The sequence below is a fragment of the Ambystoma mexicanum genome, chromosome 3q, assembly GCF_040938575.1.
Source record: "Ambystoma mexicanum isolate Mex_15411 chromosome 3q, UKY_AmexF1_1, whole genome shotgun sequence".
NCBI lineage: Eukaryota > Metazoa > Chordata > Amphibia > Caudata > Ambystomatidae > Ambystoma > Ambystoma mexicanum.
The window spans coordinates 1,104,946,056-1,104,971,174 of record NC_090926.1 but is presented as its reverse complement, the minus strand read 5'-3'; the positions used below and the strand labels follow the sequence as shown (position 1 = coordinate 1,104,971,174).

At 45.8% G+C, this 25,119-nt stretch overlaps 1 protein-coding gene across 1 annotated transcript in view; it reads right to left on the bottom strand.

The window, feature by feature from the left end:
• Window positions 1–604: 604 nt before the first annotated feature.
• Window positions 605–25,119, bottom strand: part of LOC138448048 (uncharacterized) — a 370,393-nt gene continuing 345,878 nt past the window's right edge. The window contains exons 5-6 of the mRNA XM_069604590.1: window positions 10,821–10,886; window positions 605–827 (exon numbers count right to left, since the gene is read on the bottom strand). Of these exons, the coding sequence (XP_069460691.1) occupies window positions 694–827; window positions 10,821–10,886 (200 nt within the window). The 3' untranslated portion in view covers window positions 605–693. The remainder of the gene's footprint in view (window positions 828–10,820; window positions 10,887–25,119) is intronic.

The following is a 25,119-nucleotide window of genomic DNA, read 5'->3' as shown; positions in this document are numbered from 1 at the left end:
AAAAGGGGAGAGAGAGAAAGAGAGAGGAAGAGAGGGAGAGAGAGAAGAGGGGGAGAGAGAAGGGGAGACGGAGAGAGAGCGAGAGAAAGGGGTAAAGAGAGAGAGAGTGAGAGGGGAGAGAGGTAGGGGAGAGAAAGGGAGAGAGAGAGAAAGAGAGAGAAGGGGAGAGAGAGAGAGGGATGAGGGGGCGAGGGAGAAGGAAAGAGAGAGAGAGCGAGAGAAGGAGAGGGAGAGAGCGAGAGGGGGAGAGGGAGAGAGAGAGGGGTGGAGAGAGAACGAGGGAGAGAGAGAGAGAGGGGGGGAGAGAGAGAGGGAGAGAGAAGGGGAGAGAGAGAGAAAAAGAGAGGGGGAGGAGAGAGAGCGAGAGAGGGGGGATTAGAGAGAGAGTGAAAGAGGGGAGAGTGAGAAGGGGAGAGAGAGAGAGGAGGGGAGAGAGAGAGGGAGGTGGAGAGAGAGAAGGGGAGAGAGAGAGGCAGAGAGAGAGAGAGCGAAAGAGGCGGGAGGAGAGGGAGATATAGAGGGGGAGAGGGAGAGAGGGGGCAGAGAGAGGTATACAAACACTTGTATGCAAACATACTTCACACAGCGACAAAGACCAAGAAAATACTGTGCTTGTTTTATTTCTAATCGTTATATTGAGTCTTTGAATTTCACGTTGAAGAGGATTCAGACAATGGAACACATGTTTTACTATTATTTTATAGTTATCCTGCAGCAGTAAGCTGATGTCCAGTCAATTCTGGGGCACCCGCAGTGACATGTTGTTTCGGAACGAATGTCATAGGAGCCACAAGCACTCCCACAGGAACAGGAAGCAGCTTTATAACCTGGAAGGAAAAACGGAAACGGCAATGTGAATGATTATCTTTGTTGCTTGATATAGTATCAGAAGCTAGATGCCTGCATAAAAGCTATGTTGCATAAAAGCACAACAGGTCTGTGGCATTAACAAAGCCTCTTTGCGCCAATTCCTGTCCTGGGGCCGTGGTTCAATTTATTTTGACGTTTCCTCGTTTTCCCTCTGGGGCAGGGACAAGGAAAGGTTGAAATATCCAATATTCGACCACTCTCGGGCTCATAGCAGGAATCCCTCTAGGGGTGGAGATTGTCCCTAAACAAACCTTTTTCCCACTAGACGTTTTGGGCTAACAATCCCATCACTCTGAACCAACATAATCCATGGTGGGTTATCGCATAGCTCTCAACTCACACGCTTTTGGCGGGTGTCACCCGCCTTGCATACTTGCCAACATTCTGTGACCGAAAAGATGTAGGATTTTTCAAGTTTCAAAAATAATAATTCCCATAACAATGACATCACAGAACAATTCAAAACATACATTGTGGGCAGCATTGAAGCATTCTAAAATACACAACCCATCAAAAAACACAACATGGAAAGATGTTCAAATGTTAAAACTGTATAATTCTGAATGGTAAGTTAACATCAATTTCAATTACACAGAAGGTAATCAATCACACAGAGCTGGTAGGCAACATTTGCCAGTGCTCTGTAGCAGCAGCCTGGGCAATACATATGTATTCCTGCAGTGCAAATTGAACACTGAATGACATGGAGACTGATACCCCGCTCAGTGTGATAGGCAGATTCTGTGTGATGCTGTTACACTCTTCCACTTGCCTTCACTGGTGGTTCACCTAATGTCCCGGCAAGAGTGCAGGACAGAGTCACGTAGCTGTCAGGTCAGTGGATTGGTCTGAGCCCCATTAAAGTAATCACCTACCAGCCTGCCTTAGAGTAACATAAAGTACCTGGCACTGTAAAAAGCAGTAGGATCTGTCACCCAAATCTGTAGGCGGTAGGACTGCTTAAAAAGCAGTAGCCTACTGCCTAAATCTGTAGGGTTGGTAAGTATGGCCTTGTAAAGGGCTGACTCACCCACCAACCCTCCTGCCATTCATTCCAATGGGCCTCTCACCCGCCAAAAACAAAATCGGGTGATTTCACCCGCCTTTGCAAGACAAATGGTTGAGAGCTATGGTTATCGTGGGAGCCATAGTCTAAGTAGTCTAAAACAATGGGGGTGCCACAGCATAGCTCTCAACTCACACGCTTTTGGCGGGTGTCACCCGCCTTCTAAACAGCTGACTCACCTGCCAAAAATAGAAATCGGGTGTTTTCCCCCGCCTTTGTGACACAAATGGTTGAGAGCTATGGCCACAGATTACATTCACACCCTGGGTCTACAGGGAGGTCCATGTAGGAGGGTGTTGGATTACATGACAGTAGTGATATAGAGCATCTTGTACTACTAGAAACATATCAATTCTTTAGACTGGTAAAGCACAGGATATGCATAAGGAGACTAAGGTATTCAAGTATGAAAACAATACTGAATGGATAGACTGGCCTAGATTTACAGAACCATGCACCTCAAAGTATGGATGGTAAAGGCAATTGGTACAAGGTAGACAATCATTATACCTGTGACTAATCAGCTTCCGGGTACCAATGGTCCAACAGTGCATGTCGGTTTCTAAACCATCAATCAGCCCCACACACCTAATTCACAAGAAGGGATTCGAACGGATTGGAATAACAAGCAAATTATAAACCTCCTTGTCCAATTTTGGTAATGTGGAGGGAATGGCAGCCTAATCTTCTCTAAAGGTTGTGGATCATTGGTTAGTTGCAGCTCAGTGAAAATATAATTATTACCCAATGAAAAAAGGAGTGTCCTGTCAGAGTTGTATAGTAATATTTACTTTATTATTACACAACAGACAATATAACAAGACTACGAAATACAACCTACCATATAAAGGAATGCAGAGGACAGACAGCTCTAAGAAGGAAAAGGGATGCACTTTGGATACTGACAAGAGGGTGGTTGGTATGATTAATAAACAAAATAGTTGGTAAGGGTTTCTTGGCCTCAGCAAAAGGAGAAAGGGATCTTACAATGTCTCTAGGGGCCTTCTGGGTGACAGAACCACAATGTACCTTTTGCTGTTTATGTTCTTTGTGTTCTTGGTGCTGGACAAGGTTGAGTAGGCCTAAGGGCACTTTGCAGGTTTCTGTGACCGAGTTCGAGATGTGAGTCATCTGCGGGTATCAGGCGGCAAGACGGATTCGGCGAGCAGAGCTAGACGAATGGCTGCAGACTGGTCTACACAGCGGCTCAGGGTTAGGAATTGATGTCTCAGAGCTGTTTGGCAGTCCTGAAGCACTGGTCAAGAGGTCTTTAAGCAACTGTGGCTTGACAACAGTCAGCGCTGCAGTCGGTTGCAGAATTAGGTACTCAACTGGCTTGAAAATGTCCTTTAAGGTGCACTGCGGTAGATGCTCATCGAGGCACTTCTCCAAGCTTCTTCAATGGGCTTGTGTCGTCCTTTAAGGCAGACGGCCCAAAGCTCAGGAGTGTTTTTCAGGCAGCTGCCGTGTCCTTGGTTGTAGGTTCAGAGACCTTCTGGTGCTCCCTATCTAGGAATATTGCTGTAAGGCCTAGCAGGGCACGCTGTGTTGCGGCTGGGTACCCACTCTGGAGTGGCTGGAGGGTCCTCTGAGTTTTGTTTCTCCCTCTGTTTCCTGGGAGAAGTTTAGGGGGTGGGTCTTGGCAGATATCATGGCCTTCCTTCACTGGCAGAAGATGTAAGGCAGACTTTACCTTCCACCAGGGTCCCAAGTTGAGTTCTTCTTTATTACTTCTTGTGAAGTCTTCAGATGATCTGTCAAAAGAGGAGCTCAGCCCTCTTTTAAAGCCAAGTGGGCCACAGTGATTGGTGTAGGCTAAGTCTACCTTAGTGAGCCAATCCCGGGGTCCATGCCAACAATCTTCTGTATGCACAAGGGCATAACCAGAGTGCTTTGCAACAGGAAAGGGAAAGGGGTGAAAACAGGATCAAGGTGTGCGCCAGAACTGATATGGCAGAACCCTTCTCTCCACAGAAAGAGCTTTGGGCTCACTCCCTTGTGCTACTAAGTGCCACCCATGTTCCTGTCTGTTGTGTTTAAAGAGTCTCTGTGGTCAATGGTCCCCCTGTGTGGTTCCTGTTAAAGGTTCAAGTCTCCCTTGAAACTTCTGAGAGACCAGACTCCCTGGCTCCTGCAAACCACACCTTATGAATGGGGTCCCCCTAGTGGGGTGGCATAATAGAACAACAGAGCCAGACAGTTACTGCCATTGATACTGAGAGGCGCGAGCTGGCTTTAGGTTGAGACAGTTACATATGAAAGGTTGTGGGTTTCCTGTCGCCTTTGTTATCCTCTGTAGTCAGGCCCATGTGAGCCTATTTTAAATATTCCCTGTTGGTATGGTAATTGCTGCCACCAGCTGTAGGGCCTAACAAAAGACCAGAGCATTTCCATGGACCCTTTGTCATTTATTCAGGCTAACTATGGTAAGCTGAAGGTTGTTCCATCACCTTCTTCAGATGACATTGTGCCTTCCTTGGCTGTCACATTCCAACTGAATATGATAGGGGCGGACTATGCTGCTAGGCAGAGTCCAGCCCGGAGTACACATGTCTAAGCTTTTGTCGAGTGAGCATAGTGAAATGTGTGTGGATTAGCCCCACTCATTTTCCTGAGGTTGGGCTACCATCATTCCATTCAATTAAACATTTTTAAAAAAGTCCAGGTGAGCGCACACCCACCATGCGGATGGTTGCATTTCTCCAAACTGTACTGACTAGCTAGACCTCACAAATAGTCATTCACACATGGCATGATTATCAATGTATACACTGTAATCACTCACATGCCATCCAACCTGCTAACTCAGTCAGGTGGCATGTTTATCAATGTACACATTGTACTGACTGGCTTGGCTAACACACTCACTCAATCACTCTACCAAATGGCTTATTTCTCAACATATCACAACAATATAAAAGCAATATGAAAAATCCCAAAACAAAAGCATTGAATTTCAACGATTCGATGCATCAACCTAAACAACAAACACTCGAAGCTTGAATCAATAAAATGCATATTTTATGTTTAATGAGAAATTATTTTAAAGATTAGTATTGATGATGTTTCACATAGTAAAGTACTTAAAGTGCTTTGAAAAAAGTATTGCAGTACAAAACAATCTGGTTGACACCGGGATTATACAACTACAGTGCCGTGTTTACTACGACCCCCAAAAATGTTGACTTTTTTTATTTCGATACACTTTGCACCCCATTTATATGTGGGGGAATTGGTATAGTAAATAATGGATGAAGGCAGGGCTCCAGCATATATATGGGGTTAAAAGTAAGATGAAATAAAAAAAGTCAACATTTTGGGGGTTGCAGTAAACGCGGCGCAGTAATCACATAGTTCCTTAACACTAAAGGGTACAATCGAGATGGATTTTCAGTCTATTTTTGCTTTTTATCTTGAAGGTAGAAGAAAGGATTTTAAAAAGGCAGCCTAGATTATAATAGTTCACCATCAGACCAAGGCAATCACAAAATATGGCATTACAGCTTCTGAGAAGTAAGTGAAAAGAATGATTTATTAGACGTACACTTTGCATATCTTACTATACTTTTTTCTCGACTAAAATGTACAGTTTTTTCCATGGTAGAGCACCAATACTTAGATGACATTGAATGATTGGAAATCAACTTACCATCTTTTGCGATATTCAACATTTTAATCAATGAGCACTATTGAAAACTCCTCATTAATGATGTATTTATTTTGGCATGTATAAAGCGTGCTAAGACCAAGGGCATCAAGGTGCTGGTTACAAAAGAAAGAAAGTTTTATAGAAGGAAAATCAGTACTTGTACATTTAGTGCGTTGCAGGAAAGATTATCGAGGACATTTGTACCGCAAGCTGGACTAACGGCCACCTCGGATTTCTTGATCTTGTGAGAGGAGACAGGTTTTTAGGGAGCTTGCGGAATATCCAGTGAGAGTTTCCTGGTTTTAAGGTGGGTGGGAGGGTGTTCCAATTATTTGCTGCAATAACCGGGAAGCTGAGACCTCCTGATCTGCAAAGTTTGTATCTTGGTGTGGTAAGGCGCTGTATATAGGTCAACCAGGTCGATCTGATTGGTCTGGTGGTGTGGACTTTGTTGAACTTTTGTGACATGTATTTTGGGGCAGTGTTGGCGATACATTAGGTTTTGAACAATATGCATTCGCGGATAGGCAGCCAGTGGGCATTTGTTCAGTGCTGCTCTCAGCGCATTGTACTGTATAATGTGCAGCTTGTTGATGTTGTGCGTGCTAGTGCCAGCAATAAGGAGTTGCTATATTCAAACGTGGGCCCTATGAGTGCTCTAGCAATGGTAATGCAACTGTCAGATGAGAGGAATATTAATTAGCTTAGTGGTTTAAGCGGCTGAGGAGGCTATTGCGCTAACTTCTTTAACTAGGGCCAGATTGAAATCCAAGTAGAGGCCAACGGTTTTGTCTACCATCAATAAGGAAGGATTTATAGTTTCCGTCAAGTTTATTTAGATGAGCTTGTGATCCAACCAGGAGCAGGTTGGTCTTGTCATCATTGAGGCACAGACAGTGTTGTGCTATCCAGGCCTGGATAGTGAGGTAGACCGCACCTACGGTGTTGGTGTCAGTTGCATAGTCTCCTGTGATGGGTAAGTGGATCTGGGCATCGCCTGCATAGTTCGTGTAGGGGATACCCTGCATGTCTAGGAGGACAAAGAGTGGTTTTCTGAAGACATTATAGAGTGTAGGTGAGACACAAGCATCCAGAGGGACACCAAAGATACAGGTCCAACTAACTACTCTATATTTTTTTTTCTCCAATATATTTTTCATTATACCATTTTGAAATATCTATTGAGATTTTATTTATTAACTGTACTCCCAATTGATAATAAAACAATTGCAACCCTGAATTCAATATAGAGACAACATGTTTTACTTAAAATGATATCTTTTTTTGTAAAAAGAACCGGGTTAGTGAAAATGCTCTTATGATATTTTGGTAAAAACAATATTTTATCTTGCTATTTTGAAGGAAACAATTTGAAGAAATGTTGCACACCAACACACGTTTACACTTTTTCTGTTTCCCCTCAAAATGTGTTTTGGTCCTCTTTTGTTGTCTGACACCTCCAGCTATACTTTTGCTATAAATGTAAATATTTTCATATGGAAGGCAGTGTAATATTTACTTATGTATTACAACTCAATATTGTTCAGTTTTCTTTTGCCATAAATATATGACAAATTATTTTATAATGTGCTAGTTTAGGACACATAAATGTACAACTACAAAATAAATTAATATGTTTGAAGTATCTGTAGAGGAAGAATATGATACACTGAAAGCCGGTGAAGTCTATTAATAATCTAACCTGACATCGGACCAAGAGCAATAACTGTTAGTCAGACACAGCACAAATTGTTATTGTTATTGTTATTTTGCACTTATATAGCGCCTTATATACCATTGGTATGGTCTGAAGGCGCTGGTAGGTTGAACGCCCTTGGGAACCGAAGTTCAGATCAGTAGAGAGAGTAGGGAGAGTCAAAAAGGTGCGTGTGTGCACCGGATATGTGTGCAGCTCGTGCGGTACGCATGTAATAGCTGATTCTTATCGGTAGGTGTGGTGGTTGAGAGATCAGGAGAATGTGTTCGTTCTGGCAGGATTAATCCGGAAAGGATGTGGCTGCGTTAGGCCTGGGGAAAACGCCTGGCTGAGGGTGTGAGACCAGCAGTGTTTACATAGAATGATGTGGAGTAAGCGGCGGATGTTCGTATGAGAACAGTTATACCGAATGGTGTCATAGTATCTCTGTGTTCTAGTTGAGTGGTGATGTAAAGGAGAGAGTAAGCGTGGGGTGTGGTATGAATGGTTATATGCTCTTTCAGTGTGCAAACTTCTAAATGCAACTTTCCCAGATAGGGTACTGGGCGAACTTCTAAGTTCTATTTTCCACAGAGAGGCACCTAGGCAAACTTAAGACACAGCACAAACAACAAGGCCTGTCCTGATGCTGGTCCTTCGGATACACAGAGTACCAGTCTTCAGAGCTAGCATGTACTTGTACACCTGTTAGTACAGAATGGGATGCAACTGCACACCGCAAGGGTGTTTCCAACAAGCAATTGCTGACTCACCAAGACACAGGGAGGACCATAGATTCTGATGCTGGACCGGTTTCACAAGCACCAGCCATAACTTGTAGGATGAAGTAGTTGGACCGATAGAACTGATCTGGGTGCAGCTGTACTCCAATAAGCAATTGCAGACACAGCAAGACACAGGGAGGACCATAGCCTAATAGGCTGTACCCTACGAAAGGTACTGTCACCTCTACAGACACTCGAAGGTCATCAGGGACAGGGTCTCCGTTAAATACACACAGACACTCAAACACACCAATATGCTAACTCTCTCTTCTGCACTAGCAAACAACAGAATTCAACTATACCCCATGAAAAATCGGCCTAGCTGCACACATAATCCCATTCACAAACCCCACCGCAGCCAGAATGCAGCTACCCATGTCCAATTAGTCATGCTACAAACATTCTACTGATCTCAGATAACCACTGCACCACGCCTTGTACTAGAATGGAGCTTCACAGCACTTAATCAGCACCTGGCTGCGCAAATACTGAGTGCACCCAAGCACTATTTACTACACTACTCTCTCTACTGATCTGGACTACGGTTCCAGAGGCCGTTCAACCCACAGCACTTTGAAATCATACCAATGGTAAAAGCTGCTATACAAATGCCCAATAACATAAAATAACATATCAGATGTACAGCATCAACCCCTAATTTCTTTATTCGTAATTTATACACATATTATAGCTTGGCAGTCGCAGAAATATAGTCCAAGTGAAATCTATGAACCATTGAATTTTCCAAACAATCTACTGCTGATAACGTTTGACTCTGGACATATCTGTCTGAAATTTTCCAAACAAAGTGTTAGGCATTGCCCCCAAAACTGGATAATTTGGGTTACATTTTCCTACCAGTTCAAAAGTTATGCTGCAAAGATAAAAAGATTTTTTTGGACCATGCCCATTGATTTACCCGTAGAGAAAAAGGTGCCATCTTTAAACAGACAACACTCGAAAAACGCTAGATGGATGTGCGCCAGATAAGAAACAAAGTGACCATAAAACAGGCTAGATATTACTTGTTTTTGTTTGGTGTAAATCTGCTTACAAGGAGAAGCGGGACCTCATGGTGCATTGCAGCAACTGTGATTTTTAAGAAAGGAAAAATTGACTTTTGCTTGCACTAATTCAAGATGTTTTTGCAGGTCTTTTGTGGTACATTTGTGTAATTTCACTGTAAATTAGCACTGATTATGCTGTATATTTTCAGTAAATGAATGCAAGAACCGAGGTGGAGGGTAGTGCCACAAAAAACTCTTTTCAAAATGAAAAACATCAAGGGGGCATGTTCGTCATGGTGTAGCATAAAAGCCATATATTCATTACCTGTGTGGTGGAAAGAGGGCCTGGAAGTACCATTTCTGAAACCCCAATCTTATCCGCTATAGAATGCGACATTTGTGCTGGCGCCAACTGAATCGATTGGAAATGCCGCCTGCGATGCATAAATGCAATGCAGAATTTACACAATTTGCATTGTGAAATACAAAAACAAAAAAAAAGTCATGCGGCAAATTATCCTGTTTGCTAAGGCCTTTGTTTTGCACTCTGAAGTGAGTATAACAGCCATTATATTGGCAGAACCTGCATGTACCTGAGAGCAAATGTTCCAGGTCCCATCAATGCAATTTACAAATGGGAGGAAAATGACCCCCCCACACGACCCCAAATATTGCACCAACTTACTTCCTGGTTCCCCATTATCAGGAAGTGGCAACTGGCCATGGCCATAGTGTATGACCAGTGGTCCAGTCCGTGATAGTGATAAATCCCAATGTGTATAATTTAGAAACATACTGATACTATTTATCAGGACTTCTGCAATGATTTGAAATGGGTAAAAACATTAGTTCGACAGGTGATGTAAGATGTAGTATAGAAAAACTTTTGAAATTCATTCAAAAAGTAAAGAGAGAGTTAAGTTGAAACAGTTCAGTGCAACAAAACCTATGCCATTCAATGACAAAACCTTAGTTGAAATGACGTTACTGTGACCGTTTAACATTACAAACCTTAGAAATTTGGCAAATGATGACAGCTGCAGAACCTTATCTATGAGCCCTCCCGATTTGCAGCCCATTCGCACATTGATGACAACATCACAGAGGACATCACAATTGACATCAATTATTAATCACTCACTTGCCTCCACGGAGGCTCGCTCGTATACCAGATGGCATGTCAAGCAATGTATATATTGCAGTCCCTTCTATGCCTTCCATTCCATTCACTCTTTTGCTACTCAGTCTCTCTGTCTTCCGGTGGCAAGTTCACCAAATGATGCATTTTACTCACCTGCTCACAAGCTTGTACCTGAGTGAGTGCTAGCTCATTCACTCTGCCGGCTGGAACATCCACAAATGTTTAAAATGTACTCACCATCTCGCTTGACAACGCGTGGCCTTAGTCGTGCACAGTGCATAGTATGTTCATCAATGCAGATATATTTGGTGTATTTTCTCACTGATTCTGCCAGACACGAGTTATGTACACTGAACTACTCTCTTGCACCCTGAGGCGTTGCATGGGGCATGAAGGGGCTATAGCCCTGGGTCTTTTGATTGTAGCCCCGCATAGAAGCTCAGGGGCTACAATCATAGGGCTAGCTAGCCCTTAGTCCCAAAAGACCCGGCATTAGCATAGCCCCAGATCTTTTACGGACCTACCATGCACCTTCTACCTCCCCTTGAAAGTTAGGAAATGGAATGGTGCACCGAACACCACCTGAAAAGAATCAAAGGTCCTCACCGTCAGGACATGTTGAAACCGCTCCACGGGTCAGGACACTTGTGCAATCCAGTTCCATGCAAGAAGCTGAAATTTAAAAGAAGAATTACAAATTCACCATGAAGGATGTATTTCATCAGAAATTGCACATTTGTGGTTCTTGCCATACACACACACACACATATATATATATATATATATATATATACACACGTAAAAACACACGCAAGGGGAGGGTTGTAGCTCTACAAAAAAAAAATACATCAGCATGTCACAAAATATCCCTTGCACACGTCTATACCAGCTTCTATGAAAAATAGTCTTTATTTAGTTATAAAAAAGACATGTAACCAACAACAAATGCATTATAGCATAATAAGGTTGGACACTAAATAATATGGTCTGTCCCTATGGCATACAGATCTAAAAAACACTCACCCCTTAGGGTGGAAGTTCGCCACGCGTTCCGCTTGTAACACCAAGCTTTCTCAGGCTGATTAACATCCACATTCGTGAAACACCTCGGGCACTAGGCTCCTCCCCTTCCTCTCTTTGTTCCCGGTCATGTGACCGCATTAGGTCATATTCACTAGAATGTGAAATGCGACCGCCATATTGGACTGGATAAGTTGTCATAACTATGTATGTTGTGATATTTAAATAGTATAATCACAATCCATAATTGGAAAATTGGGCAGGTATGCAGATGAGCATATAGTTCAATGCCGTATTGACTTCCACTTAAAAAACATTCATAAAAAATACATTTCATGTGTTTATCTGCGCTAATGCGCTATATTATAACATGGTTATAATCTTACTAGATGGACTTCTAACCATTACGCCCTAAGGCTTAAAGTGTTGATGAAGCTGTGAGATGTAGCGCGGCACATCCAATTTCATGCAACCTGATGTTGCAAAATGTGACCCAGTGCCACCCCTTAAGCGTTTCATGGCTTTATAAAGTGCAAGTGCAATGACATTGGTGTAACACACACAGACACGCAGTTTGCTAATGAGGGTTAGGCAATTGCACCAGACTTTTGATTCCCAGTGCAACATATTTCAATTCCTACTTCTTGTCTTCAAACCAATCCATGGGGGTTCCCCCTGATCGTTCAACCATGGCAAACTCGCTACTCTCATAAACACAGCTTTTGCTCTAACACCCTCCTTATTCTCTCTGTTCGCTGCCCACTCTGTGCATCTCCTTGCTTTTGCTCCTTCTCCATCCTTGCTCCTCACCACTGGAAGGCACTATCCTCCCATGTCAAAGACACTGCATCTGCCATCCGGCAGGAAGTGTTTTTTATGAGGTTAAATTCAGCCGTCAGTGAATTTCTAGTGAATTCTTGAAAATTGTCAGTGAATTCTCACACCATTTTCGTGTTGAGAATTTACAGGAGTTGTCTCACCTCTTCTTATGACCATAAATTGAGCTTGTCTACATTGAAGTTCCTAGTGAAATGCGAGCCTGTAGAATGTGTAGTCTGGGCTTGATGGAGTCTTTCTTCCATCTAGTGATGTGCTGCCTGTTCTTTCTGGATCTGAGAATTTAAAGTTTGGGGAGATTTGTTCATTCAACCTCCCAACTACTAACTCATGATCTATGGTACAGGTTTGTGACGTCCACCTAGGTGTCACTTATCATTGGCCCGGTTAGGACGCTAATGGGAATCTGTACAGAACTATCCAGGGTATCAGTGCACGGTATAATGGACATTGCTAGTATAGAAGGTACTCTGATGGGGTAGTCTGTGAAGTATGTAAGTAGCAAAGTAGCACAACTAGTATAGAGTTGAATGGAGGTTGACGTATTTACAACAAGGAAACGTGTTATCCTTTTGTTTTAATGAATTTCTAGCTTAGTGATTTTACTTCAATGTACTTGATATATTTGTATGTATAAAATAGTAATTCTTCATTTGTTAATTTGTGTAAATGTACTTTTTGTCCTGAAAAACATAATTTAAAAACGATTTATGTATTGGAGGTACTCGGTTTCAATTTGGTGGCAGGCAAACTTACTGCCTACAGGCAGCAGACAATTAGAAAATGCTGAATCCTTCAGTGCTGTTACTAGGGCAGACATCATCCTAATGCAAAAACACCTGTTTTTTCAATGAGTTTTGGACTGGTCCAACATTGCACTGGTGCAAAAATGCATTGTAATATTAGCACAGGGCAATGTTTGCCCTAGTGCTAATTGCACACGCAGTGTTGCAAGGTTTCTGTAATACCACCCACCGACTCTCAGCTTGAATACATGTTTAGCAACATGTGTGTACTTATAAACTTGGAAGCTGAAGGACTGAATTATTTGCATTTGTTAGCACATACAAATAATAAAAAGAAGTGTTTCCGAATTTAATACCTGTAGATTAAGTTGGGGTCCTAATTTAACAAACAATCCTAAGGTTTTCTGAAGTCATAAATCACTGAAACAAATAAAATGAGAATATGACTAGAACTTTTAAAGGAGTTAATGTCAACATTCAGGGGGTAATTCATAGAAATCGGCGCACAAGTGGCGCATGCGGCTGGCGCTCAGTGTGTGCTGGCGGGAGTCTCCGCCAGCCGCGTGCACCAAAATCCATTTCAGCGCACAGCGTATTCATGGATTTCAACATCCATAACCAGCCGTGGCGCAATGTTGCGCAGGACCCTGCAGCAGCGCCAGTTACGCCCCCAAACCCGCCCCGTGCGCCAAAGAAATCGCACAAATCCAGTGTCTGGCGCAAAGGCCAGTGGACCAGCATACAGCCCCCAACCACGAAAACATGTGTAAAAATACCCTTGCACACCCCAGAATCCACGTACTCCGCTCACGCCAGGCCCATCACGTGTAAAACTTCCTGCACACCCCTCGGAATACACGTACCCCGCTTGCGCCAGGTAAATTGCATAGAAAAAGCACCCCCCTGTGCCGTGGGCTGCCTGTGGGGCATGCCCTGGGTGGTTGGGCTGCCTGTGGGGCATGGGGAGGGTGAGTGGGCTGCCTATGGGGCATGTCCAGGGTGGATGGAGTGGCTGCGTGTATTTTGGGGGTGCGCGGGAAGTTCCACACACGATAGGCCTTGTGCGAGTGGGGTTCATGTATATGGGGGGTGTGCGGGGAGTTTCACACGCGATAGGCCCTGTGCGAGCGGGGTACATGCAGGAACTCATACACGCGTTTTCGCTAGCGCGAGAGGGGTACGTGTATTCTGAGGGGTGCGCAGGGAGTTTTACACGCGATTTAGCTAGCGCGAGAGGGGTACGTGTATACTGAGGGGTGCGCAGGAAGTTTCACATGCGATTTCGCTAGCGCGAGACAGGTACGTGTATTCTGAGGGGTGCGCAGGGAGTTTCACACACAATTTGTCAGTGTGGGTCCTCCCCAGGTCCTGCAAGCAGCCGACACCACAGGGGACTACCCTACACCCCTGGCCATGCCCTGCAGGCAGCCCATCCACCCTGGGCATGCCCCGCAGGCAGCCCACATGGCACCATGCACTTGTGAGCCACAAAACATGTCCCACCCACCATTGACGGGCACCTGCCAGCAGGCCCCGACTCAAGTCCCCCTGCACCTCCACCCACCCAGCATTGAGGGGCACCTGCAAGGAGGCCCCGACTCAAGTCCCCCTGCACCTCCACCCACCCAGCATTGACGGGCACCTGCCAGCAGGCCCCGACTCAAGTCCCCCCCAACACGTCATCACCATCCACAATCATGGCCCTTATGGCCACCCAAATTCCACCCCACGCCACCCCAGTCCAAACCCCCAACCAAGTATTCCATCCACCCCACATTGAAATCCCCATTACATGAAACATCCCAAATGGAAAGTATGCACATCAATACATGTCCGTCACACACACACAATGGGTGCAAGTGAATGAGAAAACCCACATCGTGACATGAGAGAATACCACACAATTGAAGTATGAAACCAAAATGTATTAAGTGAAAAATCAATGGAATAAAAGAAAATCACACAAAAGAAAATAATAACAAACAAAAGGCTAGATGTCCAAAAAAATTCAAAAAATATATCAATGCAGAATCCAAATAACATCAAATGAAAATGGCTCCAAAGTGTCCGTCCATCAAACCAAATCCAAAGGATGAAAAAAGATAAATCCATTGCTCCATGGGTAAAAAACAAATAGAGGGCAAATCCAGTCTTCAACTATATACAATGTACAAATCCAGGGTCCATGATCCCAACAATTCTAAGGAAACCTACAAAGAACACTATCTAATAAACAACTATATACAAAAGGTGGGGCATAGTCCATGCGCCCCAAATGAAAGAAAAATATGAAGGAAACCTAACACTAATCAACTATGTACAATGGCGGCGGGCAAGTCCTAGGGCTCACTCTGTGATGTTCCGGGCCAGGGCATCATCAAACTCCATGTAGATGTCCCGGAGGCGGGCCTCTCCCCTGTCCGCGAGGTCTAGCAGGGATGCAGTCATGGCCTGTTCCAACTCCCTGCGAGTTGCCTCGAGGCACTCAGCCCACCTCAATGCACTGCGCATGGAGTTCTCCGCCCTGACCATAGTGAGCCGTGCCTCTTACGCCCGCCGCCGCTCCGCTTCTATCTGCTGGCCCAACCGCTGCCACACTCCCATTCCAGGGTCCTCCTGCCCTCCAGCCGATGCCTGCCCCTCTGATGTTGATGGCCCTGAGCCATGATGCCTGTCACGCTGAGCCTGCCGCTGCCTCCGATGCAACTGCCTCTGCCAGCATGAAGGCATCCGGGCTGATGGAATCCACCGGCGCTGTCGTGCTCATGCCCTGCCCGATGATGCCGGCACATCCTCCATCTGCTGGGCTCCAGTTGGTGGGGTGTCCACCCCTGCTGGACCTGTGACTACCGACTGTGGCAGGGATGTGATCTACACCGAGCTGGCTGCGTTGCTCGTGGCAGGTCCACAGGGGGCCCTGGTGGAATCTGGGCCGGCAGACGGCACGGAGAACGACTGGCACAGAGGAGGAGAGGGCCGCCAGAGTGCTCGACACATGTAGGAACCCCCCGACCAGGGCCCCTCTCAACTGGCCCACGTTGGCACGCAGCTCTTCATGATGACGTGCGTGGTCCCCCCAGGAAGCACGCACGTCATCACGAATGTTACGCGTGCGCACCGCAACACCAATCAGGACGGGATCCATATGGTCATGGGTCTCCTTGTCCGAAGGTAGTGGAGTGCCAGATGACGTGGGCCTCCCCCTACCTGTGGACGGGCCTGGGATGGGGCATCCCTGCTGGTGCATGGTGGTGCAGTCAGAGGGTCAGGCCCCTCGGCGGCGACCTGTGCTGCCTCCTGCCCCTGGCCCTGGACTGCACCACTTGCACCAGTGCTACCATCCACAGCAGGCCCCATGTGCGGCTCAGTAGCTGCCTCCTCCTCCTCTGTGCACACCACCAACCTGGATGGCTCTGCACCATCTTCCGCCATCACAAGCCCGTGTGGGGGCTCACCCGCCCCTTCCAATGCAGCCGTAGTGGCAGAGGCAGACCAGTCCCCTCGCTCCTGGATGATGGTAATTCCTGGGAGGGTGGCTGGGCCTTGCGTCGCCGGTCAGTGGAGGCATCCCCGCCATTTTGCTCCACAGCGCCACCTCCGTCCTCTTCTTCACTTGCCGCTGTGTACAGGGAGACATAGAACACAAGCATCAGGGTACTGTACAATAGTCCCCTAGACAGGAAGCAATAGCACATGGGTGGCAATGTCAAACGTCACTTCCATCATGTCCCTCCACAACACATGGGTCAATGCAGCCAACACACATGCAGAAACAGGCACGGCGCATGCAATCAACATTTGCATCCATTTCCAAGGGACTCTATTAACATACAATGTTGGGTTTAAACTCACATGCATCATGGGTCATACTGATCACATACACACACATCACCGGAGGCTCATGCATCTGGCCTCGTACACCACAGACACAGTGGATATAAGGATGATCAGACTGCATCAGTGATTCAACACATTGTCACAGACGTGTGTCATGCATCCATGGCGTTTTAAAGTCACACACACGCTACTCAGACACACAGACATGTACACCATACATGTCCATGACAGCAGCACCCATCTCTCACACTCCATCCATGTCCAAGTACAGAGACAGGCATGCATTCATGTGTGCATTCCGCATGCTGCTCCGCATGTTGCATTGTAACACATGCACCATCCATGTGGTTCACGCATGACTGGTAAAAAGAGAGCTGGGTTGGGAGGCACTCGAATTAATAAAGAATTCAAGACAATTATAAGTAGCCCAAAGAGGGTCTTAAATCATGTATGTGTTTTTGGTACGTTGTATTTCAGGTGCAGGAGGGAGAAACTCGAGGCCACTGAAGGTTCAGCAAAAATAAAGCAAAAGACATACACTGACTATTGCTAGTCGGTAACCCTCTGCTGCACTCCTAATGGGAGCTAGTCCCAAGTGAAAGGGAGCTAGTCCCAAGTGAAAGTAATACCTTGTATATGCTTAAAACTCCAAATATGGAGAGTTAGATATACCGGGACAGAAATCAAATTGTTACAGAATTGTAATTGGTTTTGTCTTATATTCAAAAGATTAATAGTTTATCAGGGGCTCTGTCAATCTGACAATCTACAGACACGAAAACATCAAGCTGAGAGTGGACAGATATAAAGTAGACCCAATAGGCAATATAACAGAGCATAATCAATTTAATTAATAACATACAACTCTGTTGGAGTGTGTTAATGCTAATCGCATTCACAAATAAATTTGTACAGGTCAATGGTTCAAAGAAACAACGAACTCAATTCAATTTGAGCTGGACAAAATACTCAAACAAAACCTGTTTGGTCAAGAAAAGAATACACCTATGTAGTGTACATTTACAGAATACAGGTTGTAGGGTAATTTATATGCAGGGTAATCACCACCTTGGTGTTGCCCCACTACTGAGTAGTTACATTCACTTTACTCAGGGTTCCTAAAGACACTCCTATTGGATAATTAGTGCCTACGCGTTTCGTATTAGTAAAAATCCATCTTCAGGGCAGGATGTGTTTTAGTTTCATCAAAGTTCAGTTGTAGTTCCTACAAAGTATAATGATACACTGATTAGGTCTGAAGCGTATTTAGAGGACTCTATCATTTAGCTCACATAAATGGAAGTACACTAACCTGCTCTTCTTGTGAAGCAGGATTGAATCATAATCACCTGTGTGGTTGAAATAGCAAAAAATGCAGCTTGTAAATGTTTGACCCTATACGTAAAATCATATTGAACCAATACTCAAAGCTGTAAAGGTAGTTACTCACCAAGTCACAAGACGGTAATGTCTCGCCGGGTACAAGGGTGGTGACAGGCTGTAACACGAGGATTAGGCAACTGGAGGCATGGAAGAGAATCTAAGTTACTGCCAACTTAAGCCATGTGAATTTATGTATTCTATGAGCATAATAATCAAGAAAAACGTAAGTTAGCGTGAACTCTGTATTCGCCAAAACTAGTGGTCAACCATCTCAGATAGTCAGTAGCTCTAGTGGAGGGCATTAATCGTAGTAACTGTACAACATACAATAAAGAAGTGAAGGCGATTCGGGCTATTCAGGCTAGCTCCAGGTATGTAAATGTATGATTTCAGTGAGCATGGTAAACGTAAAGCACAGTGGAATCCAAAGGTATCATGTCAGTGTAGTAGCGTAAGGACTGTATTCGCCAAGACTTTAAGGGAACTGCAAAAGTCTGTAACTCTAGTGGAAGGAGTTAGCCATGGTATCCGTACAAAGTGCAGCGAAGAAATGGAGGCTATTCACTGTGCTCATGCACCCATCGTGATAATTGTACACTGAACATCAGGATCATGAATACTTACAACGAGCGGGTTATCCACCATACGTCAAAGTGAAACAGCAGCAGCTCACGCAGGCGCGCTGCACGGCACTCCCCAGCTAAATGCGTTGCCATGGGAGCGGCGCGCAGACGCGTCCCATCGCGGGATGCCATCTTTGTGTGGGACAAAGGTCCCAGGTATGCTCTAACTTGAGTCGAGCTCCAAACTTGGTATTAAGGTGACCTGCAACCCTTAAACCGTGCTAAAACATAGTGGTACAGTGAAAACGTAAGTGAAAAAATACCTTTATGGTTTGTATACACCAAATGTTCCGTGTCGCGCATGCGCGCTCTATTTTCTGTTGCCAGGGATGCTTTACGTCTCTCCGTTATAATCTGTCTGGGTCCCGACGCCGAAAAGACAAAGGGATTCCACGACCAGTAATTGAGCGGGTGTATTGAGGTAGGCGCAACTATCGCGTGCAGCCAATAATCTGCATGGTGATCAGATTCAAACCACTCGATCCTAAGGTTAACCGGACAAACGTGCAGGTATGGAGACAAGTAACCTTGAGTGTTTGAGTTGCGGGGGGAGGGGCAAAGAGGCAGCGGGGAGCTGCCTGGTGCCCCTACCACCCGCTGTGTTTCTGCTGAATAACCAAAATCACAAGTCGGATAGCGACATGGCAAACGGCCAGAAGCTATCCAGTGTGATTGCTATTCCAGTTATAGATTGAATTATACTAAACACTGCCCTCTAGTGTCTTATATGGGTCACTGACCTCCCTTCCTTTTACATTGAGGATTTTTCAGGCTCCCGGCTGTTGGGCCGTTCACAGTCTAATGTAGAGTCAAATCCATGATTAGATAACAATCAATTTTGAGTAACAAGATAAACATTTCCAGATAACAATCAATTTTGAGTAACAAGATAAACATTTCCAATGCTAATCCAGTGGATTTTCCGTATGTTCACAGCCACATATACCTAGTACTCCGGTGCTAATTACAGGGTCAACAAAAATTACAAATCACGTATATAACACATGTCTTATTAGCCAGAGTGAAAGATCTGGTTCGGAAGTAAAAGCCAACCTTTTAGTTGGCATAATACTGTTAGGTGGGGATTACTATTAGGAAGGCGAAACTGCGTTGGACGGAACATAAGTCCAACATCCGAACTAAAAGTCCTAGATCACCAGTGGCAATGCATTTTCAGGAAGCAAGACATTCAATTGCTCAACTGAAATGCATGATCCTTGAACAAGTGAGAATAGGTCCAAGAGGGGGTGATGTGCAAAAGAGACTACTCCAGAGGGAAGTCTTTTGGATTGATTTGTTGGATTGCCTCAGCCCAAGGGGCATGAACTGTGAATTTGATTTAATGTGTTTTCTCTGATTTCCACGTGATTAGCTCATCTGCTTGCATTTGTGTTTTTAGCAGTGTTTTAACAGTATTATGCCAACTAAAAGGTTGGCTTTTACTTCCGAACCAGATCTTTCACTCTGGCTAATAAGACATGTGTTATATATGTGATTTGTAATTTTTGTTGACCCTGTAATTAGCATCAGAGTACTAGGTATATGTGGCTGTGAACATACGGAAAATGCACTGGATTAGCATTGGAAATGTTTATCTTGTTACTCAAAATTGATTGTTATCTGATCATGGATTTGACTCTACATTAGACTGTGAACGGCCCAACAGCCGGGAGCCCGAAAAATCCTCAATGTAATAGGAAGGGAGGTCAGTGACCCATATAAGACACTAGAGGGCAGAGTTTAGTATAATTCAATCTATAACTGGAATAGCAATCACACTGGATAGCTTCTGGCCGTTTGCCATGTCGCTGTCCGACTTGTGATTTTGGTTATTCAGCAGAAACACAGCGGGTGGTAGGGGCACCAGGCAGCTCCCCGCTGCCTCTTTGCCCCTCCCCCCGCAACTCAAACACTCAAGGTTACTTGTCTCCATACCCGCACGTTTGTCCGGTTAACCTTAGGATCGAGTGGTTTGAATCTGATCACCATGCAGATTATTGGCTGCACGCGATAGTTGCGCCTACCTCAATACACCCGCTCAATTACTGGTTGTGGAATCCCTTCGTCTTTTCGGCGTCGGGACCGAGACAGATTATAACGGAGAGGCGTAAAGCGTCCCTAGCAACAGAAAATAGAGCGCGCATGCGCGACACGGAACATTCGGTGTATACAAACCATAAAGGTATTTTTTCACTTATGTTTTCACTGTACCACTATGTTTTAGCACGGTTTAAGGGTTGCAGGTCACCTTAATACCAAGTTTGGAGCTCGACTCAAGTTAGAGCGTACCTGGGACCTTTGTCCCACACAAAGATGGCGTCCCGCGAGGGGACGCGTCTGCGCGCCGCTCCCATGGCAACGCATTTAGCTGGGGAGTGCCGTGCAGCGCGCCTGCGTGAGCTGCTGCTGTTTCTCTTTGACGTATGGTGGATAACCCGCTGGTTGTAAGTATTCATGATCCTGATGTTCAGTGTACAATAATCACAATGGGTGCATGAGCACAGTGAATAGCCTCCATTTCTTCACTGCACTTTGTACGGATACCATGGCTAACTCCTTCCACTAGAGTTACAGACTTTTGCAGTTCCCTTAAAGTCTTGGCGAATACAGTCCTTATGCTACTACACTGACATGATACCTTTGGATTCCGCGGTGCTTTACATTTACCATGCTCACTGAAATCATACATTTACATACCTGGAGCTAGCCTGAATAGCCCGAATCGCCTTCACTTCTTTATTGTATGTTGTACAGTTACTATGATTAATGCCCTCCACTCGAGCTACTGACTATCTGAGATGGTTGACCACTAGTTTTGGCGAATACAGAGTTCACGCTAACTTACGTTTTTCTTGATTATTATGCTCATAGAATACATAAATTCACATGGCTTAAGTTGACAGTAACTTAGATTCTCTTCCATGCCTCCAGTTGCCTAATCCTCGTGTTACAGCCTGTCACCACCCTTGTACCCGGCGAGACATTGCCGTCTTGTGACTTGGTGAATAACTACCTTTACAGCTTTGAGTATTGGTTCAATATGATTTTACGTATAGAGTCAAACATTTACAAGCTGCATTTTTTGCTATTTCAACCACACAGGTGATTATGATTTGATCCTGCTTCACAAGAAGAGCAGGTTAGTGTACTTCCATTTATGTGAGCTAAATGATAGAGTCCTCTAAATACGCTTCAGACCTAATCAGTGTATCCTTATACTTTGTAGGAACTACAACTGAACTTTGATGAAACTAAAACACATCCTGCCCTGAAGATGGATTTTTACTAATCCGAAACGCGTAGGCACTAATTATCCAATAGGAGTGTCTTTAGGAACCCTGAGTAGAGTGAATGTAACTACTCAGTAGTGGGGCAACACCAAGGTGGTGATTACCCTGCATATAAATTACCCTACAACCGGTATTCTGTAAATGTACACTACATAGGTGTGTTCTTTTCTTGACCAAACAGGTTTTGTTTGAGTATTTTGTCCAGCTCAAATTGAATTGAGTTCGTTGTTTCTTCGAACCATTGACCTGTACAAATGTATTTGTGAATGCGATTAGCATTAACACACTCCAAAGGAGTTGTATGTTATTAATTAAATTGATTATGCTCTGTTATATTGCCTATTGGCTCTACTTTATATCTGTCCACTCTCAGCTTGATGTTTTCTTGTCTGTAGATTGTCAGATTGACAGAGCCCCTGATAAACTATTAATCTTTTGAATATAAGACAAAACCAATTACAATTCTGTAACAATTTGATTTCTGTCCCAGTATATCTAACTCTCCATATTTGGAGTTTTAAGCATATACAAGGTATTACTTTCACTTGGGACTAGCTCCCATTAGGAGTGCAGCAGAGGGTTACCGACTAGCAATAGTCGGTGTATGTCTTTCACGCATGACTGGTCTCACATGCAGCACCATGATGTCCCTGCACACACACATCCATACATGGCCTATGTCACACATACAGGCAAGTAGCTGACTCCCAGCACACTGCAACATGCCCTGTTTCACACATCAATGCATGGCCACTTACCGCTCGACTCCAGAAGGGCCTGCATCCTGAGAATCTGGTGGTTAATGCACTCCAGGACCCTCATCTGCTGGTTGGTAAGCTGGCACCGGCGCCTCACTGTATCCACTGCATCTAAGAGGCGCCGGGCCTTCTTGAGGATCCTGGACTTGTAGTCCTCCCAGCACTTCTGGACGTGTTTGAGGTCGCGGGGTGCCACCCCCTCCGCATTGATGGCACCCACTATGTCTGTCCAGATCCTCCTCCATCCTTCCTTGTCGGCGTGCAATGGTGTGAAGAGGGCATCATACTGCCCCAGGACTTGCTCCACCAGGATGCCAACTTCATTGGAAGTGAAGCTGGCAGCCCTCTGCCTCTCTGGCTGGGAGTTGCCACTGGTGCCGGAAGGTGTTGTGTCAGACATGGCAACCCCTGAGGCAGGTGGGGGTGGGCAACTGGGTCCTGGGGCTGGGCTGTGGATCGATGGAATTCCAGTCAGGAGTCCTGTGTTCCAGCAGGGGTGGTCACAGCAACTGGACCCCTGGAGATGGCAGATGTGCAGGCACTAAATGGCAGTGCACGGTGGCAGCAGGCAGGCAGGCAGCAGCAGATGGCTGGTGGGAGGCTTCTCAGGGCTCTGGGGGGCAGAAAAATGGCCTTCTGGACAGGAGCATGGTCTTCTGTGTGTTTTCGCGTGGCCAGCTTGACACAGAGTGATTTGGCACGTGAAAAAACTGCACGTCAGGGATGTAATTTGAGGAAAGGCCTTTAGCGCATATGCGCGTCTGTGACGTTACGCGCACTGGCTTTTTCCTCGTGGGGGGTGCATAGTGATTCGGCACGTGAAAAAAATACACATCCGTGTGTTAATGCGTGTGATCCGAGGAAAGGGCCTAAGCGCGTAGGAGAAGTGACGCATGGGTTAAAGGTGAGCAGGTCCCGGCAGTTCGCTGTACCTGCCTTTCGTGGAGACCGACGTGTGTGTTACTACTTCGTGTTGTTTTGCGCGCCATCACAACTTCACAGCGGATCAAGGACGTATCTCTTCTTTTGGCATCTTGTATCCCACCCCCTTCACCTCAATTGCCCAGGACAATTGTTGTGTACACCTCCCATTGACACTACTCCATCTGTGCCATGGCTGGGAGGCCACGAAAGGTGAAGGGCGCCTCAGCTGGGCATACTCCACATGGCGGGCGTGGTCAGGGACGTGGCCGGGGTGACCAGGGAGTAGGGAGACTCCAGGGTGTCCAGGGTGGCTGCAGAGGGGGAAGACGGAGGGGTGCCCCAGCTCGGCACAATGTTGTGCCACATGTTGGTGCAATCATGCCACCACCCCCTGCGGCTTCGAGTTCTTGCATCTGGCACTGGCACCCATGTGACCCGGCAGTCTGTTTCGTCGACTGACACAGGCCCAAGGGTAGTGGTAGCTGCAGGTGCAACTGTGGACACCACCACCCAGGCTCAGGGTCTGCCAGTGCAGGCTTCCATGGCACTTGAAGAGTCCATGGAAGATTTCCAGGAGGTCAGCAGGCACACTGTAGGTGCACGCAGGGCTTCCCTGACCGAGGCACGTGTCCCTGGGGCAGTGATGTCATCTGCTACCCCAACCAGCCGGGTGTTGGCAAGTGCAGGGGCAGATGCAGCAACACCAACCCGGTTGTGAGTCTACCAACCAGGACAGTCCTGGTCAATGACCCTGGCACAGTGGATGTTGCTGCGCAGGGTCCATTCCAGAGCACACAGCAGCCACTGATGCAAGTCAGGGCTTCACTCCATGTTCCACCTGCCACTCCCTTGCCTCATTCCCCCAGCGCCACTGCCCATACTGAACAGGGCCTTTTACCAGCCAGGGTCTGGACCAGCGTCCAAGAGGAGGAAGGTTGCACCTGCAGTACAGGCTGGGACCCCAGATACAGCTACGGCCTCCGGCACGTCGAGGAAGAAGCCTTTCTGTGTGCAGGAACTGGACTTCCTAGTGGATTACGTGCGAGACCACAACTTTGGCATGTTAGTGGGGACGAATAGTCAAACTACGGCTGCCCATCGTAATACCCACTGGAAGCATGTTGCGGATAATTTGAGTGCATTCGGCCATGAGGTGCGCACAGCTCAAGAGTGCAAGAAGCGTTGGGATGACCTCAAACTCTGCACTAAGGCGAAGCGTGCCTCTAATTACAACATGACTCTGGTGACTGGTGGGCCAGCAACTGAGGAGGAAGACCTCACTCCGCATTAGTCAGTCATGCGGGGTTCATACCACCAGAAATGGTCGAAGGAGTGGGAGAGATGTAGGACTTTGATGCCCCATCTAGTGAGTGTTGTTGCGTGTTGGTCGAGGCCATGTGTGTTTTACTTGTGTGATGTGTTGTGCATGACTGCCACTACATGTCATGTGTACATGGTTCTCATGTGCAAGTCATGCAATGCTTCAC